At 42.4% G+C, this 23,542-nt stretch overlaps 2 protein-coding genes across 16 annotated transcripts in view; one reads left to right on the forward strand and one right to left on the reverse strand.

Annotated features, from left to right (window-relative positions):
- LOC122827244 (R3H domain-containing protein 1-like) overlaps positions 1 to 23,145 on the reverse strand; it is a 44,758-nt gene extending 21,613 nt beyond the window's left edge. For 3 of the 14 annotated variants that reach the window (XM_044109967.1, XM_044109963.1, XM_044109975.1), the window contains exons 1-6: positions 22,876 to 23,145; positions 15,398 to 15,530; positions 9,813 to 10,002; positions 5,838 to 5,855; positions 5,340 to 5,429; positions 1,500 to 1,626 (exon numbers count right to left, since the gene is read on the reverse strand). In XM_044109967.1, the coding sequence (XP_043965902.1) occupies positions 1,500 to 1,626; positions 5,340 to 5,429; positions 5,838 to 5,855; positions 9,813 to 9,962 (385 nt within the window). In that variant the 5' untranslated portion in view covers positions 9,963 to 10,002; positions 15,398 to 15,530; positions 22,876 to 23,145. Of the gene's footprint in view, positions 1 to 1,499; positions 1,627 to 5,339; positions 5,430 to 5,837; positions 5,856 to 9,812; positions 10,003 to 15,393; positions 15,531 to 19,877; positions 20,316 to 22,875 lie in introns of those variants that run through there. The other 11 variants (XM_044109974.1, XM_044109966.1, XM_044109977.1 and 8 more) reach the window with 8 other exon arrangements.
- Positions 22,452 to 23,542, forward strand: part of zranb3 (zinc finger, RAN-binding domain containing 3) — a 75,803-nt gene continuing 74,712 nt past the window's right edge. Inside the window, exon 1 of one of the 2 annotated variants that reach the window (XM_044109960.1) lies at positions 22,452 to 22,496. In XM_044109960.1, the coding sequence (XP_043965895.1) occupies positions 22,467 to 22,496 (30 nt within the window). In that variant the 5' untranslated portion in view covers positions 22,452 to 22,466. Of the gene's footprint in view, positions 22,497 to 23,246; positions 23,341 to 23,542 lie in introns of those variants that run through there. The other variant, XM_044109962.1, reaches the window with a different exon arrangement.

The raw sequence follows: 23,542 nt of genomic DNA on the forward strand, positions 1-23,542 counted from the left end.
ATAATTGGAGGCCGCCTCATCAGCGGTGTTGCTCCACAGAGGGAAGCAGACACCTTTCCGTGCCTGTGGGAATCCATATAATTGCTTCGCACCTTGAGCTTTTTGGCAATTAACTGAATCGCGCCAATTATCAGCCCATAATGAGATATCGCTTAAAAAAAAAAAAAAAAAAGAAAGACAGAGAGGAGACGAGCTTTTGGACAAACTGCAGGGACGGAGAGCTAAAAAGAAATGTTTAGGACTAGTGTGTCCCCCCGGTGACGAGGCAAAAGGATATAATTATTAGAAGGCTGTAATTTGCCGGAGTGACACAGATTGTGTGATTAATATCATTAAGGCTCTCAGCTTCATCTCAATGCCGCTGAATCTTATCAATAGCAAAAAAAAAAACCCCAAAAAACAACAACGTAAATCTACGTATGGCATCCAATTCTGGACAGGAAGTAAAGCGCATGGCTTATTTTTGGCTTTTTTTTCTCCAATGTTTATAAATGAGGTGTCAGGTGGCGGCGATGTAAGGAAATCAAAAGCGTTAATGGAAACTGTTTTCCTGACTTCAGTCGTGGCGCGTCTTCATCAGGGAACTGGGGATGTAAAGCCAGATGTGCACCAGTTCCAACCTGCATCTCTACAGATGTGCAAATTCTGCACAATTCTGACAATTTGAATGATACAAGTATCAATAACAGATTTAAAAGTTACTAGTTGAAGCCAATGAACAGTGATGTTTAAAGCAAAGCATGAATGGAACAATTCAAAACATTAAAGTACTGAAAATATAATATACAACTAATTTCTTTTAAGAGATGGATGTGTGTGTTTGTGCATTTATGAATGTAGAAATATTACTGTACATGTGTGTTTTATGTGAGTCATAGTACATTAAGCAAAGTAGACATCATTTTAAATGAAGGTTTAAATTTTTATCATGTATGAAAAATCTAGAATATTTACGTATTTTAAACTAAAGACTTTCTTTAGAAGTGATGGAAAATGGAATGTGTCACTTTAAACCTTCATCTTTCTATTTTATGTAAATAGAAACCAGGAGGAAAATTACAAGTTTATTAACTATTTCTCATTAATAAAGCAGTTTTGGTAAAAATAACTGCAGCACGATAAAGTGTGCTTCTGTCACAAGTTGAACTATATCACACATCAAACATCGCTTCGTTAATAAATGTGTAATTAATCTTTATTCGTTTTAAAGCAATAGTTTTAAGACAGGAAATACACTTTCCAAATAATCAGTTTAAAGTAAGAAATTCAAATAAAAAATTATTTTTCAATGAAACTTGTTCATCTGTGGGTATTTACGTGGAAAAGCACATCAACCCCAAAGCTAAGTATGGTGGAGGACGTGTAATGCTGTGGGTCTGTTTCTCAATTTCATTTGACTTATTTTTGCCTTTAAATGTTAAGACTTTAGATTGGTGTGAAAGGTAGACATAATCTTCTAAAGAAAGACGTTTAAGTTCTGGTTTATATTCATTCTTTACCTCTTGAGAGCATTTTTCTCGGCGCCTTCTCCGGTTTGTCCACCTTGTCGCAGCCGCCTTCTTTCTCGGCTTGGTCCTTCGCGCCGCGCTCCTCGTTTTCGAAGGCCGGAGGGGGGAGGAATCCATCCTGCTCGGGGAGGAAAGAAATTAAATTCTCGTCGACGTCCGTTTTACAAGGTCAGCTCTTTGTGTGAAAGCATGGCTTTGATTTAAACACTAAAAGTACCTCCCAACTGAAAGTGCAGCGGTGTCAACGTTTTTCAAGAGCGTCAAACGCAAAACGTGACCCCCAAGGTCTGCTGTGTATGACAGACAAGGCCGTAATTTGAAAAGGAGACATTCAATAAGAGCGTGCTCTTGCCTCCGGTTCTGGGTTAATTAGACGACGGCATGTGCAACAGAAACCTCGGCGAGACATTTAGACTCCTGGTTCATCACTAAAACAAGCAATAATGCGCCTGCGTCCACACATTCCAAATTGCTATGGCAATTAATCTTCAGATTAGCTTGTTTTTATTAAAACCACCTGAATAATACATGAATCTGGAGTCTAAAATTAAACAACGCTGCAGATTTCGGTCCAGAAAATCCGACAGAACGAAGGGGGGTTAGCCGTAATCCTGCGAAAAATCCAAAGAATTGGGAGGAAAATCTTTTACTGTAAAAGATGGCCTCAGTTTGACTCAAGATGGGCTCCACTTTCCCGCGCACTTGCTTTTCGACTCGGAGCTGTATCTGATTTGCTTTTCAGGCACTTCGACAAAAGCTGAAAGGGAAAAAGCGGAGAGGTTCCCGCTGCACTGTAAGTGGATTAAGCACAAGTCTGGGAAGTTAACATCAGAGAGTCTCTGGGAGGCTGCGTGTGTGGTGTAAAGGAAAAAAAAAAAAAGAAAAGAAAAGTGAATGAACCTAGTGGTGGGAGAGCAGATCATAACAGGAAAGAAAAAAAAGGTCAGGAGTTTGATCCCTGTAACAGCTGCGCAGCAAGATAATGAGATGCTGCAGAACGTATATGAAAATGTAATATGCAAATGAGAGATGTGACTGACTAATTGCCTGTGTGAGACTTGGAGAGCTTTGGAAGTGACAAAGTTTGTGCACGCTCGTCAAAGCAAAGGATTTTTTCTCCCCTTCCCCTCCTCTTTTTCTCTCTCCAGGCGAGAAGCGCTGATGTTTGCTACTTAATGCCACCCTCCACATCGGCGTGGAAACCGCCGGGCTGATGTGCAGCTGTTGCGAGCTGCCTCATTTGTTTCCTGACATCCATTTTACCTCAAGATAAAGGAAAAAACAGCGGGAAAATGATGGTCCTGCGAGTGTGTAATGAGCATGCTGTCAAGTCTGAAACAAAAAAGGTATGGCAAGCATTCAGAAGCCCCTCTGTTCCCCCACACCCGACTACGGTTCAGGGATCGGCGCTGACAGCCAGGTTTCTCAGGGCTCGGACAGCCTGTAAGCCCTTTGTTAGCTCCTACTTGACGGAGGAGACAGTAATGTGAAGTGGTGAACAATGGAAAACCTTCACATGTGAAGATCATAGAAGATTGATAGAGAATCAGCGCTCGCAGAGCTGGATTTGTACTCCGCTAATGTTTCTTTCTCTCCTCCTTTATTGCGTTACCTCAACCCTCTAGGTTAGAAGGAGTTTTGACCAATAACAGAAACGGGTGGAGGAGGGTGTGAAGTTTGGGGGTGGGGGGATGTAAGGAGTATTCAATTAAAGCGCTCCACAGCTCTCTGTAGCTGACGTGCGGAAATTGTAATTTCCCCGACATGATTGATGAGGGTAATACAGGACGTCGTACAGACGACGCGAGACTGTAGCGGGAATACTGCAGCCCTCCGGTCACGGGCCGCGCTGCTGACTTGCTTTGAGACGCCACGGGACGGGACTCACCTGTGTGGAAATGTGTGTGCCGGGAGTTGTGCAGAGCGGCGTGTAATGGGAGAAGTTTGATCGGCGGTGAGGTGGGGGGAACTTCGCCTGGAGAAATGGCGTAAATGCGGCATCGATTTGGCGGGGTAACAGCCGGCGAGGCGAGCCGTTGGAGCCCGACGCTCTTTTGTTTTGATGATGCTATGGTTTCATAAAGCGGTCGCAAACGGGTATTTAATCATAGCTGTCAGACAAAGGCTGCTAATCAAGCGCCAGCGGTCTATCTGGCCGGTTTTAATGAGCCGAAATAAATTCATGACCCAAGGTCTGCACTTTTGACTTAGGCTGGGGTTTATAAGAAAACATCTGCAAAGTGTAAGAACTTCCAATGGTCTGACTGAAGTGTGGACACCTTTAAAACTCAATTTATTTCAACACCTTTTGATTTCATTTCAGCATTTTGGGTGTTTGGTTTGATTAGTGTTCAAAATTGCAACATTTGTCACACTTTCAGCTGATGCGGTTCTCTTTTGCAAAGAATCTAAACTAATTGAAAAATCAGTTCCCCTCCTCGCCTGTGGTGGCGCTGCATTAAGAACTACTGAAGGAAACTACACAAAAACATCAGAAGATCAAATGAGCACAACTTCCTTCTTCACAAAGAACAAAAATGGACTGGCTTCAGATTTTTGCTGTTGTAGGTTTTTCTTTTGTCCTTGGTAAAAGACCATAAGATATTTTTCCCGCTAGCGCTAGTTTGGTTGTATTTACCCAGAATGCCCTGTGCTACTGTCCACTTCCTGCTTTTGGAGCGATCTCCAGACTGCTTGCAGTTACATATGCATTCAAGCCGCACCAGAATTCACTTCAGCAACCCGAGACCGAGGTTTGTTTCTTATCTCTTCATTTGAATTCAATTACCTCCCCAAACAAACCCGACTTTCCAGAGTTTGATTAAAGCAGACTAAACAGGCTAAGTTTTCGAGTACTAACATTTGTTATGCAAATAAATGAATGATAAAATTAAGGATCAGAGACTCCAGGGTATTCATCTTCTACACAATATTAATTTGTTAATGTGAAGATCTGACAAGCAGCAGCACAATTCACCACCATCTCTGGTCTAGAGTCATCCCTGTTTGACACTACGGACACAGTTTGATCATTTGGACCATAATTTTTGCAAAATTAAAACAGGACTAACATAACTAATCAGGAGCTTAGCAATCACAACATATTACAGCAAAGACAATCAGCTTTTTAAAATGCTTTGGGTATTCAAAATCAAATTAAGCATATTTTCTAAATTCAGGCTGAGCGTTAAGGAAGCCAAGACTTTTAATCAAGGTGTGGAGGTTCTTTTCTTTTAGTCGAAATTATGAAAAGTCAAAAATGACCAAAAGTCTCATAACTTCTGAAATTGCTAAGATATTGGTGCGTAATCACAAAACCATCAAATGTTTTGGTTGAAAATAGTCAACAGGGTCGCAAGAATATTGTTGAGGAACAAGAAGTCGAGAAGTTGTAGAGAATTAAGCATGAAGCAGCCAGGAAGCCGTTATCTTCCAGTTCCGTCATATTCCAGATCTGCAACCTACCTGGAGTAGCTAGAAGTACAAGATGTTCAGAGCTCAGAGACATGGGGAAGGTAAGGAATCCTGATCCCAACCCTTAATCCATCTGATGATGCGTCTAAGCTGAGCTAAGAAATATCTGGAGACAGATTTTTCAAAAGTTTTATGGATGAAATGAGAATCCTTCCAAGCTGGAATTCAAACATCAGTGGATATGATTCAAATTAGCCAGGTGTACCCATGACACATATTGGGTTTAAAATTGGTGGGAAAAAAAAGAACATGAGGAGTGATGAGTACCAGAGATACTTTACAAGTAAAATAAAAACCCTCCCAAACAAATGCTCAGAACAACATCTATCAGCTGGAGTTATTCAGGGAAATTTTTACCTGAGGTGCAGCAGAAGGTTCAGGAATAGGGAGAGGAAAAGATTCTTCGCACACTGCCAGGCTCCGCACCAGCTTTAGCCTGGTACTGGACTAATGGGGGGAAGGATGCAGGTAGGTGGGCACAGTTAGAAACCATGCACACACAAATGCATCAATATTGCGCATCGATGACAAACGATGGTCCACAACTGCAAGCAAAACGCACTTTTCAGCGAGCGAATGTTTTGACTAATCTATGAACTGCCAAAAATGAAAAAGAAAATTGAATTTCAAGGCAGAAATCGAAGTGGCGAGCTCAAAGAAGCGTCCAAACTAGAACCCCTGTGCATCTCAACATATAGCTGTGCAAAGGATCTCCAGACATCTGCGGCAGCACACACAGACGTCTTGACAGGAAACAGGTGTACGGCTTCAAACGTGGAGAAAATGAACGCCATCCAAATGCGCATGAGACAAGATGAAGCATCCTACAACATGCAGGGTTCAAGCGAGTCATACCTTGGAGTGCTTCTCAGGCTGTCCAGAGGTGAGAGAAGGGGGGAAACAAGTGTACAAAAAAAACAAAAAAAAAAACACAATAAAACACAAACCACACAAAGTTTGAAGGCGAACAGAGGGGCTGCTAGTGAAGTGAAGGATTTCTGAATTATACATGAATGCCCTAGATTTCCACAAAAAGGCTTCGAGTGACTTAAACAATTTAGACAGGCAAAAAAAAGAAGGGATGCAATGCTTTTTTTATGCGTCTGTCAAGAACAAAGACATTAAGAGCGCAAGAAACACAAAATTAAGTGACACTTATCTGTGAAATTAAAATTAAAATTCTCTTTGAAATATTACATCTCTAAGTGCAAAAGAAAATCTGCCCCAACATTTTAAGGCGACCAGATTCTGTGTCCGTACGGCATGATGCTGCCACCACCATGTTTCATAATGGAGATGGTGTACATGGTGATGTGTTTTTTTTTTTTTCCACTTGTTAGTTTTGCAAAAGAAAAAAAAAAAGAAATGCACGTTAGGGCTGAGAAATCAATCATTAAAATGACCATAAACTCCATTGCTGGATCTTTAACTGGAGAATAAAGGTTTCCCACAAGTCTGGCGGGCCACCAGGCTTATCATTGCTTTTTTTTTTAAGTCTTTTTTAAATGTTTGCATTTTTAAAGACTTTATTAGTTAGTGCTCAGGTATTAATCTTCCTATCTTTCAATGATACATAATTATGAAGTGACATTTTCAACTTTAAACATTTTTTAACTCAGAAACATGACGGGTAGCTGGATGGATGAGTGCCCTAACACCCACACACTTGGCCATTTGCCAAAGTAACTCACATGCAGCTGTAATTAAGCAAAAATTACAAGATTAAGATCAAATTCTGTGAAAAATCTCTTAAGCACTTTTTCCACTTCCAATTAACTAGATAATCCAAAAATAATCAACACATCAGCCCTACACTGTACTAATGTTAAGCAGAAAAGGCTGAGCTTCTCACAAGTTGATGTTAGAAGTATTGATAAAAATAATCAGGCGTTCATTTAAGAAATGCTATTATTGCTATTTAGACAATAGAATGTGAGTTTATTTGCATCCATAAATGAATTTATAACATTGCATCATAAATGCTTAAGTGGATATGCGAAAAATTTGCAGAATGTGCCAGTTTTTTGATTTTTTAGAATAATTGATAACTAAAATAATAGTCAGACCCGTCGTGCACATTTCCTCTTTCTTTGGCGGGTGAGGTAATATTTGAAGACACTACACTCCCTTCAGGTGTTTGGCTGTGAGACATTTGGATCAGCGTTTGCGCGTAGCCGCCATGCGAAGCGAGCGCTCCCGTTCGGGATGAGATGCGACACGGCCACCCATCGGCGTGTGAGACAGCTTTATGCGCTGCTGCCTCTCTGTGTGCGTTTCTGAGAAAACAGAAGGCGTCTCAGCGGCACGCAGGAGAGTGGAAGGCAGAGAGAGGGCCTCTGCTTCCTAATCCCAACATGGATCCTTATACACACACACACTCACGCACACACACACACACACACGCACACACACACACACACACACACACACTCCTCTGTCCTCCCACTTGTCCTCTAAAACAAAACAAAAAAATCAAAAGGACAGCCCCTCCTCCTCTCCATCGGCGAGCTCGAGGGGCAAATAACACCTATAAAAAATTGAAATGGGCTGCTGTTCGCTTGTGACCTGCCGCGCCCCACTCTATATCAGGTGATACGGATGCAGGGGAGGGCAAGGGAGCGGGCTGGGACCGTGAGCGCACCGCTACACCGGCTAATTGAGCGGCGTGGGGCCGGAGGGGAATGAACAATGCCGGCAGGAGATAAAGGAATGGGGAGGGAAAAGAGGGAAAGGGCTGAAGTCAGCAAAAGTGGGGCGGGCGCCCAGCCACCTGCCCCACCGCGAAGGACGGAGCAGGAGAGCTCGGGGCAGATGGTGACAAAGTCATTCCGACGTACCTCCAGTGCTACTTTCCTACAACCGTCTCCTTGTTTGAACTGCTCCTATATTTCTCCCACTGTGGAAGCCTGAGGCGGTTAAACCGATGCAGCTGTGCAAAGAAACGGGAAGTGGTTCATGAGCTGCTGGAGAGGTCGGACACGAGCAGACCGCTGGAGCTTCTTACATTTTCTGTCAAGTTACATCCACAAAGTGGCATAGTTGTAAAGTGGAAGGAAAATAATATGTGGTTAAAAAAACAAAAGATGAATAATAGTGTGCTGGATATTTCCAATATTTTTCCCAAAATATTTTCAATTGGACAATTACAATACATAAATATTAAAGCTGCACCCATATATACATTTTAGATTGTGATGGCTGATATGTGATATTGTATATATTTCAGTACAATTTAGACACTTTGGGAAAAAAATAAACAGACTGCAACAAGAAAAAAGTAAATATGGGTTTTTCAAATCGGCCCACTTTATTCATCAGGCCGATACCAATATGTTACAGACATCACTGCAAGAATATTGTGCATCCCTAATTTATATTATTATAATCAGAAATCTGTACAGCTGTAAAATGGAAGGAAAAATAATATATGGTTAAAAAAAGACACCTGAGAGGTGTGTTGTATATTCACATCTTTTTGGATTATTTTTTCACTTCTTCCCGATTTGTTCCAAATCAACTTACTTCTGGACAAATCCAACACATGAATATGGTTGATCCAAACCACTCCATTTGTGTGGTAGCCCAAAAAGGATCATCTGGTCAGAGTGTGCTATATTATTATTATTGTTCACTTATTTGAATTAGTTTATCACATAAAAACAGCCAAAAAATACATCAGAGTTTGTGGTTTTAATGCTACAAAATGTGAATGTTTGGACTTCCTTGCTAGAAAATGACCAGTAAATCCTGCCACCTCTGCGACATTTCCCCGCACTTAATCATATTAACTGAAAAATTAACAATATCCCCCACTTTAACATCCTAGCTTTGTTTTGCCATAATACTACCGACGCCTTTTCACCTTCCTCCTGTAATCTCCTTCCCCTCCTCACAACCTCTCCACCCATCTGCCTTCCCCTCCGCTCTCTCCTGCTGCTCCCCCACATGCTGGTGTCATTCTGTTCCTCAGGGTTACAAAGAAGCAGGAAGTTGGTAGATAAGCCAGGATTTGAGCTCCAGATTATCTGCCTGCCTGACTCTCTCTCGCTCTCCCCGCCGTCTCCAACCACAAGGCCAGATTGGCCTGAATCCTATTTTTAGGGTGCAGCCAGAGAGAGACGATTGTTTTTGCCTTTAGTGGATTTTGGCTCTTTGAAAACACTTAAGAGGGATTTCACATTGTTTTACGGGGATTTTTTTGTGTTGGGGAGGGGATTTAGTTGTCTAATTCAGTCGGCTCCGGTTTTAATTTGGGAAATCAAATTAACAAGTACAAATTTCATGAAGTCCCAGTGCACAGTGTTCCAGTGACATACACCTAATTAATTAGCAGTTTTACTGAACGTGATCTCAGCTGTCCTGAATCCCCAATAGATCATTCCTTTAGTGTCCTCATCTTTCACAATTGATTCGCAGCAGGCGAACGTCACTGAATGTCACAGACTGACCTTAGCAGTTAAAAAGGCAGAGTCGAGACCCTCGTTATTATCTCAGATTGTCAAATATTAGAATTTTCTGAAATTATTATTATTTTTTCCCCCCACTCCCTTCGCCGGGGAAAAGCTTGAATGCCGCAGGTGACAGGAGATCCCCCCGGGCAGTGAGGGGGGATGTGGAGGGTTTTGACGTTGACAGCTCCCGAGTTTTCATGGAAATGAGCGCAGAGAAGGAGTCAAAATGTTTGCAGAGGCTGACATGTGTCCCCGGCTGCTGGGAGACTTTCTCAAAGTGACACCTGCTTTCACACTAGTGCTCAATCATGTCATGTGTGAAGGCGCCGGCCACTGGTGCTTTCCCGCCGTCTCGCTCGGCTCCGGCGTAGCTCATTACCTGAATGTCCTTATTGTTGCTGCCATGTTCTTCCTTGCTGCCATGGCTCTGGTCGCGGACCTCATGCTTGGCGGCGTTGTCTCTGGTGGGCGACGCGGCGTCATCGGGAACCTTCATTGTTTCAGCATCCGCGATATCGGACATTCTCATCGCAAAGTCTTACTGGGAGATGCTGCTGAATACTGGGAACCTAAGAGACGGGAACAAGACGCTGTTAAAGGTAGTTTCTCCTTGTTTAAGCCAATTGTTGTAAGCACAGAACAGTATATGCTATAGCTTGCCAACCTTCAATATGATGAACAATTGTTTTTTTTAAATGCAGTGAACTCTCCAACAGAGATGTACTGATGAGATGGACTGACCAGCTGATTCCAGTTTTGGTTGGTTCAGAAAAGTACAACACATTCAGACTCTTGTGTTTAATTCCTACAATTAAAAGCAACAACAAATCCAACAGATAAGTGATTGCTAGTCCAAAAAATAGCCAATTATTTTAATATTTAAACTTAACCAGCCAGAGCTGAAATGGAAAATATTTTGATATTGGCCACCTGACCGGTGCAGCTTTCATCTTTTTCTGAATCAACTTTTCTTTGATCCTTTAGAGTGAGCACTACAATTAATTTCGCTTATGGCAATCTCAATGACAAAAAAACTCTTGAAAATACTGAATGCTTGTTTAAATAATATTTAAAAAAGCACTATTTTTCTTCATCCACATAGAAACTACTGAAAAATGAAACTTTTAATATTTTATCATGAAATGTATCCAAACTGCCTGCTCCCATTTTATCCACTTATCACACTTTAACATGTTTTGTTTCGCATGTGGTGAAATCGAGATAAATGTATGAAACATCTGATGCATAAACAGGGATCATTTTGATATTCCATTAATTTTATTTTTGCCAACGAACCTGCAGCCAAAGTTTTTTTATTTATTTATTTTTTTTAAACTGTCAATTTGTTACAGTTCATTAAAAGAAAAATCTGAAATTCACACTTCCGTATAGCTGATTAAAACAGAATCGGTGCAAGTTTCCCCTCAGCATTAGGCTCTGCAGAAAGAAAATGTGTCAATTAATTTGATGCCGTAGTGGCAATCTATGAAGTGATAAATTTAATTATTCATATGAAACCAGCCCCACAGTGGAAACATCTGTTTTCTAACGGTCCACATGTTTGTTCCCATGTACTTATGGGTGTTTACTCTGCTGTTCTAGTAGCATCTTAACAAAAAGCTGAGCTGCAGTTCTGCCAGAGTAATCACTCTGTTTAACACATCTCTGCCACACAAGGGGCTTTTGATTTGACCTCCACCTTGAGTTTTCATTGCTGGATTAACAAAAGTGTTACCGGCGTTATTAATGGTTTTCTCCCTGAATGGAATCAGGACTAAATTAGCGACGCCTCCTTTTGACAAGCAAGAAAGTTTCTAACAACAAGGTCGCCGCTGCAGAGGGGAGAACAAAGAAAAGGGAGGCCGCTGATGTCACCAACACAGTCTGTGGTCATCAGTCACTACTTATTCTTCACAGGCTCACGGCTTTGCAGCTGTTCAGCTTTAGACAATGGACATGACTGGACGACACGCCGCAGGCGGACAGTTTCCCTGTGTGAGAAAATTGATTTGGATGCTGGTGTGTGCTAGCAAGGCATTTGGAAATCAGCTCTTTTGAAAAGGCTTTTTTTTTTTGAAGGTATACTGGAGTTTTACAAAGCAAAAATGGCTCTAAGTAGTTACAGTTTCCAAAACCTTGATAAGACAGAAAAATACCGAAGTGATTGTAATTTTCTATGGAAAATAAAAGAAGCGCCACCTAGCAGTCTTACTAAAGTAACGCTGTTCAAAAACAACAACTAGCAGGTTTGAGGTAACCGACCACAGCCTGGTTGAATAAATATGTAGACCAACATATTTCAGGACACTAGCCTAGTATTGCTTTAAAACATGTATAGCATTTTGTGGAGTAAGCACTTAAAGCACTTACATTTAAACGTCTTTGTATTTTTTGTATCATTGAATGCACCAAACCAATAATAGAAAAAAAATCCATCTTGTTATTGTAAAGAATGAGTAAATATATATAAATAAACAATCTTGCTAATGCCATTAGCATTAAATCAAATAAAAGGAAAATATTAAATTGATAAATTAAAGCTTCTAATGCTACCAACATCTAGCAACAACAGCAACAAGAAACATTATAATTCTATAATATTGTTTTACTTTTATGTAAAAATTTCCTCTAGCTTATATCTTCTAAATGTACTACTATTATTGTCTGTCATAAAAATGAGGAACTACTTAAATAATTTCAAACTTGTATTCCCATTTTGCAATCCAAATAGGACAGATTATAAAAACAGTCAGCCGCTCTGATATTTCGCCAATAGAAGACGCCACGCTAAACGTCGAGCTTTAAACTCAGGAGGATTTCCAAAAAGAACAACATGGCCGCCGATTAGCCAACAGACTCCACCTTGCGCCATTCTAGGACTCGTATTCAACGCCTCCGTGCAACGCCACGACCTTCCCTTTTGTTGAAGTCCTGGTGTGAGCTCATCCTGCTGATCTGCTCTTTTAGCGTCAGCCCCATGCAGGGGAGAACATACACACAGATGCACAAAAGGGGAGGGCAGACATCTGGTACATGAGAGCTATGATTAATAGGTTAATTAGAAACGGTGCTCTTCAGAGTCACTTTGCACATTAGAACCCAATTCACACATGAAAGCGCTTACGTTGCGCTTTGATGCGTACGTGATCCTGCTGAGTGTGTGTGTCATCCGGCCTTCAACCAATCAGAAGGACCCTTAACCCATTTGGGTGTCACTGATCAGAGTCATTTCCCTATCTGATGGCTGAGCAGCAAAGCGGCTGGATAAGGCTTGATTGTTTTATCTCTTCTCCCCCAAAAGAGCTGAGCTAGCGAGTGGGACTGTGGGACTGTCCGCCTTCACAGAGGCAGTATCCAATTCCTCTATGTCAGTGTAATTGACTTCTTCCGAGGGCTCTCTGGTGCTCCTCTGCCAGCGCGCACGCAATGCTAACCCGGCCCCACCAGAGGCTAAGAAGTTAGCTGAAATTTGCCGCGGCGCTCCGGAGTCAGATGTTGAAATTCAATGACCTGTCAGAGGTTTTGACAAAAGCAGCGCCGGCTTGCTGCTTTACATTTTTACATTCAGAAGGAAGAAACAGAAAAAAAAAACCAGCTTAATACTCTAGAGTATGGCGCGCGTCACTGAATATTTAGAGTCTGCCGTTGACACTTTGATGAGTGAAATCTCTGGAGTTGAAAATTTGCAACACTGGACAGATATTTTCGAGAGCAGGGCTCGTGATGGATTGCCATTTTGTCCATCGCCGAATACTTCATTCCTCCAAACGCGTTTTATCAGGGGAGAAGAGCATTACACTAAATTTGGCTGCAGGTCTTTGATGCATTCGCAGTTCGGCGTCTCGTCTCTCCCGGCTGCGGTAATTGCGGCGCGGGCCTGTTTAGAATCCCTGATGTTCTGACTGCATAAGTAATACGGATCATTATCTGGTCCGCGGCGTTGCATTAAGGAATTTAGCGAGCAGCGAGCTGATCTCTCATGAGTGAAGCCTGAAAGGAGACTTTGCCCTGATTTTTTTTAAACATGAAAGTATACACATTTATGGGCTCCTGCAAGTCTGTAATGATGCATTATGGATGATGAACACGCTGCCTGTGTGGATCATTTTTAGATTTGAGCCAATTGAGTATGTCAGAGTACACAATGTGCTTGATCTGAAGTAGTTTGATTCGTCATACTTACCTTAGAACACTTTATATAGTCAACCGCCTACCATTTTTTATTTGTCCTTTAGAAAGCAGAGAGTGCACTCAAGAATTGCATAACTGTCTGTTCTACTTGCAATAGGATTTTGGTGATATTTTACTTTTAAACCTCCTCTGGGCACACAATGTTTGTCCTAAAACCAATCTTTTAGACACTTCTCTGTATGCAGACAAGCAGTGATGGGTTGGAACAATTTCATAAGGTTTCCGATCACGTTTCAAAGCTGCAGTATGGAACATGTGGTTTTACTTTTTCAGATATCTCCTCAAACTATCACAATTTCCTGTCAGTGACAACAAAACAACCAATCAGAAACAGGAGAAGGATCTTAGCGTTGCCAATCAATCTCAGAAACAACTTAATGCTTCAGGAAAGTATTTATCCATCATCACTCGTGGCCATGCTAACTAGCCTGTGCACTAGTGTGATTGACAGTGCTAAGACCCACCTCCTGGCTCTGATTGGTTGTTTCTGAAAGAGCTGTGAATTTCTGCAGATAGCAGTAGGACAACAACAAGGTGGTAAAGGAGCACTGCCAGCTAAAAAAAGAAAAAGAAGGCTGCTGGTTTGTTTCTCATATTTAGGCAAAAGTCCAATTTTTCCATTTAGTAATTCTTTTAGTCACACTAAACAGAGACAAGGTGCATAAAATAAAGTAGCAGCACTTTCTCAATTTGTTGCCGGCTGTTATTCATGTGATGAAATGACGAAGTGCTTTTACTGATTTGAGTGACTTCAGATAATGCAGCGTGCCAGAAACCCATCAGCCTTCCATTTCTGCCATATTACGTAAAAATTATGCGCTGCTGGAGTTTACATGAATGGTCTAAACTGCTGATGCAGAGGAGAAAGTTGCCTTTTTTATTATTATTAATAATGTGAAGAATGTCTCAATAATTAAAGGCCGTCACTCACGCAGTGATGATGACACTAATATGCTTATTTCATCTCAGAACACTGGTCTAACTCAAACGCTCTGATCATAAACAGGTTGATAGCTGTTGTTTGTGGTTTTAGGGAAATTAGAGAAATTAGTTTAGGTTCTGAAGCAGCCAGGCAGCTCTGGACTATCATGCTACTGCCACAGTGTTTTCTTAAACAAAAACCAACGCAAGACCTGAATGTTCTGTGAGCCAATAAGATGTTTTAAACTAACGAGAGACGGACTTCTGTGTTAATTTTGGTCAAAATCTGATCAATGCCATTTCTGTTAGTCTCACTTTGCTATTGGTGATTCTTGATTACAGGCCTTAAATGAGGCAAACGAGGCCTGAAGTGTTTTAGATGTTGATTAGAGTTCTTTTGTGGCCTTTTGTGCGATTTTGGGAGTAATTTTTCTAGGTCAGCCACTTCTGGGAATGTTCTAGTAATATTTGTGAATAATCCTTCAAACTGACTCATAGATGTCAGTTCTGGGCAGTTCCTGAAATTCTTGAGAATATGGTAGTGTCTGTGTTGCTTTTTGAGATCTTTTAGCCTACTTCGTGTTGTCTGACAGGTTCTGTTCAGTTTTTTTATTGGTTCTAAGGGGCAGGCAGAATCAGCCATGGGTGTGCCTCATCAAACTGAACAAAAAAGCTACTATATTTACTTTTAAAGGTTGGTTTGGGTTAGCATTTCCCTCAAAAATGGCTTTTAAAGACATTTGAGTCTAGGTAAGAAGATGAGCTTTCTTCTTCTAAAAGTAAACTAATTTTAGTGAGGTCATCCTAACTAACTGACTGGTCTTGTAAGAGTGAAATAAGGAGCACACCTACTTGTTGTGTAGCCAGTGGTGGATGCAGCTGTTGCCGAGCCTTCCGATGCCCTCCAAGACTTCTTTGCCCATGTCTGCTTCAGCTGCTCTGCACAGCGAGCGGGGCCTCCGACACCCTCATGACCCCTGCCGACCTGCAACCGAGAACGACGAGGGAGGGAAGGGAGGAGTTAGTGTCGGGGTGGTGGAGTCAGAGGTCAGCCGCAGCGCTGTCACCGAGTTCAGGCGGACTGACAGCGGTCAGGGTGTCGGCAGCTCTGGAGGATTCGCGTGTCGGAGGCGAGAGGAAAAGGGAAAAGTGGTGGCGAGTGTTTATTTCTGGGCCTGTGCGTGCCGCCGCACCATAAATAATGGATGAGCACAGAGATTGGGGAGCGCTGCTGAGGCAACAGGAGAAGGCACCCCCTGCATGCTTGGAAAAACCAAGCATGCAGACATTCAGAAAGCAATGGATAAAGATAACATTACTGCCAGTGGGTGGCACATAAATTTCATTTTGTCTAGCAGACAATATCTTTTCCTTTTTACATCCAACAATGCGCTGGCAGAGGGAGGCAGACATCTGGGACCAACAAAATGAGTGGAGACGCACCAATCAGGCTTTTCTGGACGATAAGGACTTGTTGTAGGGAATAAAAGACGAAAGGAAAAACAATCCTCCAGGTTCTGTGATAGGAAGGAAAAAAAGATTCAAAAAGAAAACGGAGGGTATACTACATTATTAACAGCAATCAATCTATTAAATACATCTCTAAACTTTACTTGATTTTTATTAATAAATTAAGAAAAATAGGAACTGATGTAAACGTTGTTTGCAAACAAAACGACAAGAATTTAATTAGGTGCAATTAATGAACAGGAAACTTGTGCAGTTTCCATCTTTAGTGAATTGTTAAAAATGTAATTTATTAACACTGCTCAACATTTGCGTTACAAAAGTTTGACGTTATGACTAGAAAGGTACCAACCAATCAGAAGATCGGAATCTGCTCAGCCATGACCAGTGACCCCTCCCACTTCTCCACCTCTCTATTTCTATTGGTTAAGTGCATCAAAAACATAACCTACCATCATCCACAACTCAAACACAAACTAGCATGAACAATGAAACAATATTAATAAAAAATTCAAGCATAAGGGACGTCCTTTAATGTGTAAATGGGAATAATCCGATTTAATAGGAATGCACCGATATGAAAATTACACCACCTGCATTAATTTTCTGCTGTAACTTAACATTCCCGTAATCCTGTTCTGCATCGCCATCACATGACTTAAACATGTGACCCACCCCCTTCCCACCCAAAACACCAACAGCAACAAGATGGAAGTAAACATTGGTTATCGGACCGATAGTTATATGTTAAAAAATTATTAATATTAGCTCAGTTTTACTTACTTCTGATTAAAAGTGGTGGATCTGTCACAAACATCAGATTAAGGCTGAAACAAATCAAATCTATTTTATCGCCGTTTACAATATATCTTAATAGATCGTAGTCTAATAAACTCCAGAAGCTTCATGATTGTTTTATTTCTCTTTAAAGTAAGTGTGACGCCGTTATTGAATAACGTCAATAAATGAATGAATTGCTCCAGCTCATATGTTCTCCTTTCTTGGCGTCTGTCTCCATAGCCGCTCTCCATCTCTGCATGTTCCTGATCTTTATGCAAACCCCCCTCCTTCCAAAACTACTCCAGAATAAAGAGCCCCACCCCCTTTATAGGTGCTCTGTTATTGGAAAGCACCTAGCACTTCCTAAAAACTACCTAGAGTGGGAAGCTCTACGCACTCTTGCGTTGAGATGTGAAGTGATGTCAGCTGTGTCTGAAATGGAAATACGTTGAACCTTTTTTCCTGCGTTACTGCGCCGTCCTGCATCACTCAAGAGTCTGAAAGTCCTTCCGACAGCGGCGCGGTCAAGTCTGACCGTCGGCGCTCCAGGTTTTCTGAGCAGACGTTGCAGCGTAGGCTTAGACGGATGGCTGCAGGACTTCACACTGAGCCTCTTTGTCTGTGTGTGTGTGTGTGTGTGTGTGTGTGTTTAATAATGCACCCCAATCCCCTTGTTAAAAAAATGTTTTTTAACACACAAGACAAGGAAGCAGGGAAGCAGGAAAGCATCCCCCCCCGTTTGACAGGAGATCAACAGCTCCCAACAAGCTCTCAAGCTGCAAAAGCCTCCTCACAATCTCACGCGGCGGTGAACTTGTAGCGGAGGCGCGCTGCCTGCCACAGCGCCGTCTGGCATTGTGCTGAGGCTGACAGGGAGTGGCTCATTGGTATTAAAATCACCGCAGAGTGCAGCGCCCTTAAAGAGGCACCGCTCGGTGTCACGCCGGCAGCCTCACGCACACAGAGATGCGTCAAAAACTCTGCCACCCAGTTAAACACGCGGCACGCATTCGTGACCGCATTGAAATGCAAATACGCACAATGGGGCCAATCTGGAAATGATTAATTGCGATCTGAAAGGAGAGAAATCATGCCCAAGAAGCGGCGGGTCTGGCTGCTGCGCAGCGTCGGGGTCAAATTTGGTTTGCAAATTGGTGTGAGTGCAGCCATCGGCGGAGCTAAATTAATCAAACACCAGGGCTCTCCTGTTCAACAACAAACTAGTGAGAAATTTCTCCATCACTCTGAAGAGCTCAAGAGCCTCTTGCACACTCCACTACTTATTTTCCTTCCCCATTGCACATCTCTCTCTCTCCTCTAAGAGCTGACCTTTCCCTCCCACACCTCTGCTTCTCCCTGCTCTTTTCTGCTCAGCTATGCGTGGATCGGAGGCGATAACCAGCTCTGCTTGAGCTGGAGGACCCTCGATAACCTTCCTCTATCTGCCCTGGTTCTATTCTCAGCGGAGAGCGAAAAGGTGAGTTGATAAAAGAAAGAACAGGAGGGCAGAAAGGAGTGAGCCTTAACCTTTGTGAGGAAAACAGCCGGGCGTGATAAAGACGAGGAAAAAAAGAGAGGGAAGCACTGGAAAATAACTCAATAGGAGGAGATTGATTCAGTAGATTGGTATGAGAAACAACAAGCGACTCTTTAAACAAACTTCACATTCAACCACCAGAAATCCAACAAAGAAAAACCTTAAATTTTTCATCAACTGCCCCTTTACAAGAACAGATGCACCAATCAGGAGTTCTTCTGGCTGATACCAATTTCAGGATTTCTTTGAGGTTTGATCAGCTGATTCTCAGGACTTTTTTTGTATTAAAGCATAAAATAAACCGGAAAAATATCATTTGATAGAGGCAGCAGTTCTAAATAATAGAAAAAAGTACATTAAATTAATTTAAGTCCCTAACTGTTTTCTGATTTCTATTTGACTCAAAAGTTCAAAATACAAGTTTACTGAATCATTCATAAACAAAAAGGGTGGATTTTCTTCACTTTGACGCATTTAACCAAATATTCACCGATCAGAACGGCTCAAGTGAAAACTGACCAGTTCTGATCTCTGACCGCTTCACCAGACGAATATCAAAAACCACGAAAAATAAGTAAAATACCTTGCTTCTGCAGATTGCATGACGCGGAATACATTATTACCAGCAATGTAGTAATAAAATCAGGGCTCAAATAAACAGTTAATTAGCTTCCTAATGCTGGTTTGCAGACGTGGCGCTGCAATAAAATTGATTTCAACGTTTTGCCTAACTGAGTAACTAATTTCCCATTTTCCAACCATTTCTGCTAATTGCAGCGCAAAGGAAAAACGCCAACTGGGGAGAAACGATTAGGGTAGTGCCGGGGAAATGATATCACTTTCATACTCTGTTCTCTTCAGTTTCAGAGCGACTCAGGCAAAGGGAAACTTGCTCGTAATACGGGGGGGGGGAGAAACAGGCACAAATGAGCCCCTAATTGTGTTGCTCGCTCTGCCTTCAGGTTGCATCTTGCAGCAGAGGTGCAGGCAGCCCTAATAAATTAAATCCACAGCAGAGCATGTAGGTAATCCATTATCTATCCCATAACAGAGCTTCCAGGGAATATCAATCTGGGCAATTAGACTAGAGACAATAAACAAAAAAAAAAACCTGACATGCAAGTCTAGCAGTTTTTAACCCCACAGAGCTCTTCGGAGACGAGAAGAGAGAGTCATTAAAAGTCAATTTGCAGACAACACCTGCAGAATAAACATGGGAAAACCAGGAGAGACACGAGGATGAGCTTGGCTGCGGAACAATGCAGAGCGAAGCCTCTTATTTGCTGATCTTGGTTAATTATCCTGCTAATGGAAAGCAGATGCACCCGCTTGCAAACTAGCCAAGAGATTTCAACGCACCAGAGTGAATAAAAAAACAAAAACACCACAACACCAACGCTTCACTCTTTGCACAAACCAGCAACTTATACAGCCGATTGAAATCAATTTTCTGCAAAAACTTGGAAGTTGTCGAGAAGAAGGATGAAACAGATATGTTTGCGTCAAGTAAAGCATGCAAGGTCAATATCTGAGGCTGGCAGGTCATACCTGCGTGCCCGGCAGCTCTGCCCTCCATCCCGTCTGCCGTGCAACCGTTTAGTTTCCATCGTACGGGAGGCGCAATCTGCTGGAGAGGAGGCTGGAGTCGCCTCCCAGCCGCCTGCTGCCTCCTGCACTCCTGCTCGACTGAGTGCGAGCGGAAGACGGAGGAGAGGAGAGTGTAGTGGGAGACGACAAGGGGAGGAGTGGGTGTCACAAAGAGAGAGAGCAGGGAGGGAAGGAGGGAGGAAGGAAGAGCACAAGTCTACCTGCCACAACCCATCAAGCCAGCCAGCCTTGGAGACAGAGCCAAATCAACAGCTGGCCCGTGTGATGTCAGAGCGCCAGCAGCCAGTCGCTGTAGCCGAGGGCCGGCCGGCGATACGGAGCGCCGACTGAACCAAAGTCGCTAGCTAAATGGGGCTCTTCATTAGCTACTCTGCTTTAGGATGGGGGTGGGAGGTAGAGAAAGGAGGTGGAGGAGAGGCCAGCCGGGGACATGGGATGGATTGAAGGAGACTGAGAGGAAGAAGAGGAGAGAAACCGTCAGGGTGGGAGGAGAGCGAGGCAGGCGGAGAAAAAGAGGCAACGAGAAAGCAAAAAGGACAAGGAGATGTAGCGAGCCAGCTAGGTGCGCCACGACCAGGTGGAGAGTCGATGGGGAGGCGCTGGCTGCTGCGCAGCCAAGCTGTTCCGTGGGCTACCTTCCCATTAAAGCTGGCACCCTGCTTTTCCACACTCAGACAGCCAACACCTGAAATGCAACACCCCCGCATTTCCTCTAAATCTACATTTAAATACAGCAGAATTAAAAGAAAGCCCATTGGTTATTGTGTGGGAAAGAGCCAATATGCGCTGCGACGACGGCAGCTCCACTTCCCAAAGCGCTCTCGTCGCCGACTTACTGACAGGCTGTCAAAGACGCGGCGAGTCACAAACAGGTCCAAGTCTAGGCTGCCATGATGTGATTGTTTTCGTCCCTTTCAGCCGCGCCGACTTTAACGGCGAAACACAGTGGGCGGAAAAAGTTCCTGCTGTCACTTAGCAACCGACATCCAGGCAGCGACAAACGATCCGATCCAACCCTGCCTCGTAATTGTACCTTTCGTTATGCCAGGTCTCCAAAGAATTTATTATTGGGCTTTCTTAATCCCGTGAAAAGGTCAGCAATTGGACAAACAATTTATGGACAGGCAGATGAATTATTTAATGGGCCTAGCTCCCCTCACACAACCAAATATTAGAGCCAGGAGATATCCCCCCCCTTCCTCCAAGGGAGGCGATGAATAATTTAGTCATCAGGGGCCACTTCTTTGGATCAAAGCTATTACACGGCAACCTCAACCTCAATATGTGATAATGTCATCGGCGGTAAATTCGCTCTAACCTGCGGAATGAGTGGTCAACCGAGCCGCCGCGGCAACGGGTCGGGCAGCCGCGGGGCAAACTGTTGGGGCAAGTGATTATTAGCATTTATTTCAAGCTATAGCAGGGGCTGTTTTACAGATTGCACACAATCACAGGAGGCCATTTGAGCTATGAATTAGCACATTTTAATAGAGCACTCAACATGGGTGAAATAATTGCTGATATTGATGCCACTTGTGGTAAAATATCTTCAGTGAATGTTATAACAGTGCTGGTGGTGCAATAAAAATGATCCCATCATGACGCTTAGCCTCATTGGTGGCAACTCTTGAGCTCTTATAGCCGTCTCTGTCAATTTCTGCAAACTCAATGAGGCAATAATTATCACGGTCGGTGCATCTGCTTGATAGCAACTATAGCTTCCTTTTTAAGCCAGTATAAATTTGGGTTATGTGATTTTTGATTTATGGCCCATGAGGAGGATAAAGATTCACTTTAAGCCACCTTTTACCGGCCAACATTAAGATGAAATCCTTAACGAAGTACTAATGTGTCTTTTGTTTTTTTTTAAGACTTGGTGATATGACTAACTCCACAAACTCTGGCTCACTTCTAAATTCAAATGTGAGCAGATAAGCTTCTAAACATCTGTGGTTGCAAGCTTTTCCTCAGAAAACTTGGTAATTTTCGTGGTTGGTCACAAAGAACATACAAGTGGTTTATCTGTGAAGGAACTAAAAATCGTGCAACTCTGAAATTGTTAATTCTGTAATATTTTACGTATTCAAACCAAAACAACAAGTACCACCATTACAGTACAACACACAAAACGTAATACAGAAAATCATTTTTGTTTGTTATTTTTACTGGCCAACTCCAACACCCTTATCTGTTTATTTATATTTGGTAGTCCCTCTAGGCTATATTTCTGGTACCTTCACCTGTGCAAATAAACAAGTTAACAAAACAAACGCCCACTTTCTAAGTAAGTTTATTAGTCGATTACTGGTGCCATGCTACACAGAAAGGCTGATCCAAAACAGCAAGTTAAAGACCACCAACCTCCATTAAAACCCATAACAATTTAATTTTCTCTCTGTCCTGAACAAGTTAATAAAAACACAGATTTGTATGAGGTTTTAATTCCTTAAATAAATGTCTGACAACATTTCAGGGAACGCAGCATCTGTCCAAGTAGCTAAGAAAGTTAAATACGGCCATATTTCTGAAATGGACTCAAACAGCGAGGCAGCAACTAAGGTGGGAGTCGAAGTAGGCCTTAAAAGTTGCTGAAATATAATATATTATTTCATAACTGCTGTTTGGTTTTCCAGAAGGAATGCCGATATAATTTATCACCGTTTTGGACACGAATGCAATTTTAGTTTCGAGGTGTTTCTTTTATACACAGCGTGCACCATTTTGGCGTTGGTGGATGTCGGCGCTAAGCTAACGATCCTTACCTGGCACCGCGGCGTGCTAACGGCCAAACACCGGCGCCCTGAGCAGTCACACAACACACATCAGACCTGCTTCTTGCTAACTAGCTCCGGCTTCAGGACTCAAACCATAACGATATGATTATTAACAATTAAAGTGTGTGGCAGGATGCTGTAGGTATCTTTTAACGTTGCCTTACCCGCTTTGGTTTACAATCGGTGAAGCAGCCGTTGTTTCCTACCGAAGGTGAAGTAGCTACTGTTTGTGGCGGAGTAAAGGAGGATCCAGCGGACAGCAAGCTGCCTGTGCGTCAGTTCCTCACGCTGCACACGTACGGTGTTCAAAACATGTCACGCCTTGTCGTAAAACAAGTTTTTCTTTTCTCACTTACAGTATGGTAGCAAACGTGGAGTGGACGTGTCTTTTTTAGTTTTTAGTTTTTTTTTAAATTCCGTCACTTGTTTCGCATTTTTTTAAAAAGTGAATGGAAGTTGCTTACCGTTTTCAGTTGAGCTGTGTCGTAAGAAGATACTTTACGACAGCAGTGACGTAGACGGAGTGTGAGTTGAAGCTACCGCGAAACAGTTTCACTTGGGTCCACACATTGACTGCAGCGTTTTTCTATTATTTAATCGACAAAGCCAGTAATGTTGTCTTCGGCCTGGTAAGTTATGTAATCGAAAAACTGCTTGTAAACAACCACTTAGGAATCTTTTAGAGCTCGGCTTTTCTTGCTGAACTAAATATATGTAAACAAAAATATGCTGCATTCTTTACAAAATCTGGAACTGTAAAAAGAAATTATTGCGTGGCTTCTAAGTTGGTATTTTATTTATTATTCATTTATTAGTGTTAACAAACCACAG

This window comes from Gambusia affinis, linkage group LG24 (genome assembly GCF_019740435.1).
Source record: "Gambusia affinis linkage group LG24, SWU_Gaff_1.0, whole genome shotgun sequence".
NCBI lineage: Eukaryota > Metazoa > Chordata > Actinopteri > Cyprinodontiformes > Poeciliidae > Gambusia > Gambusia affinis.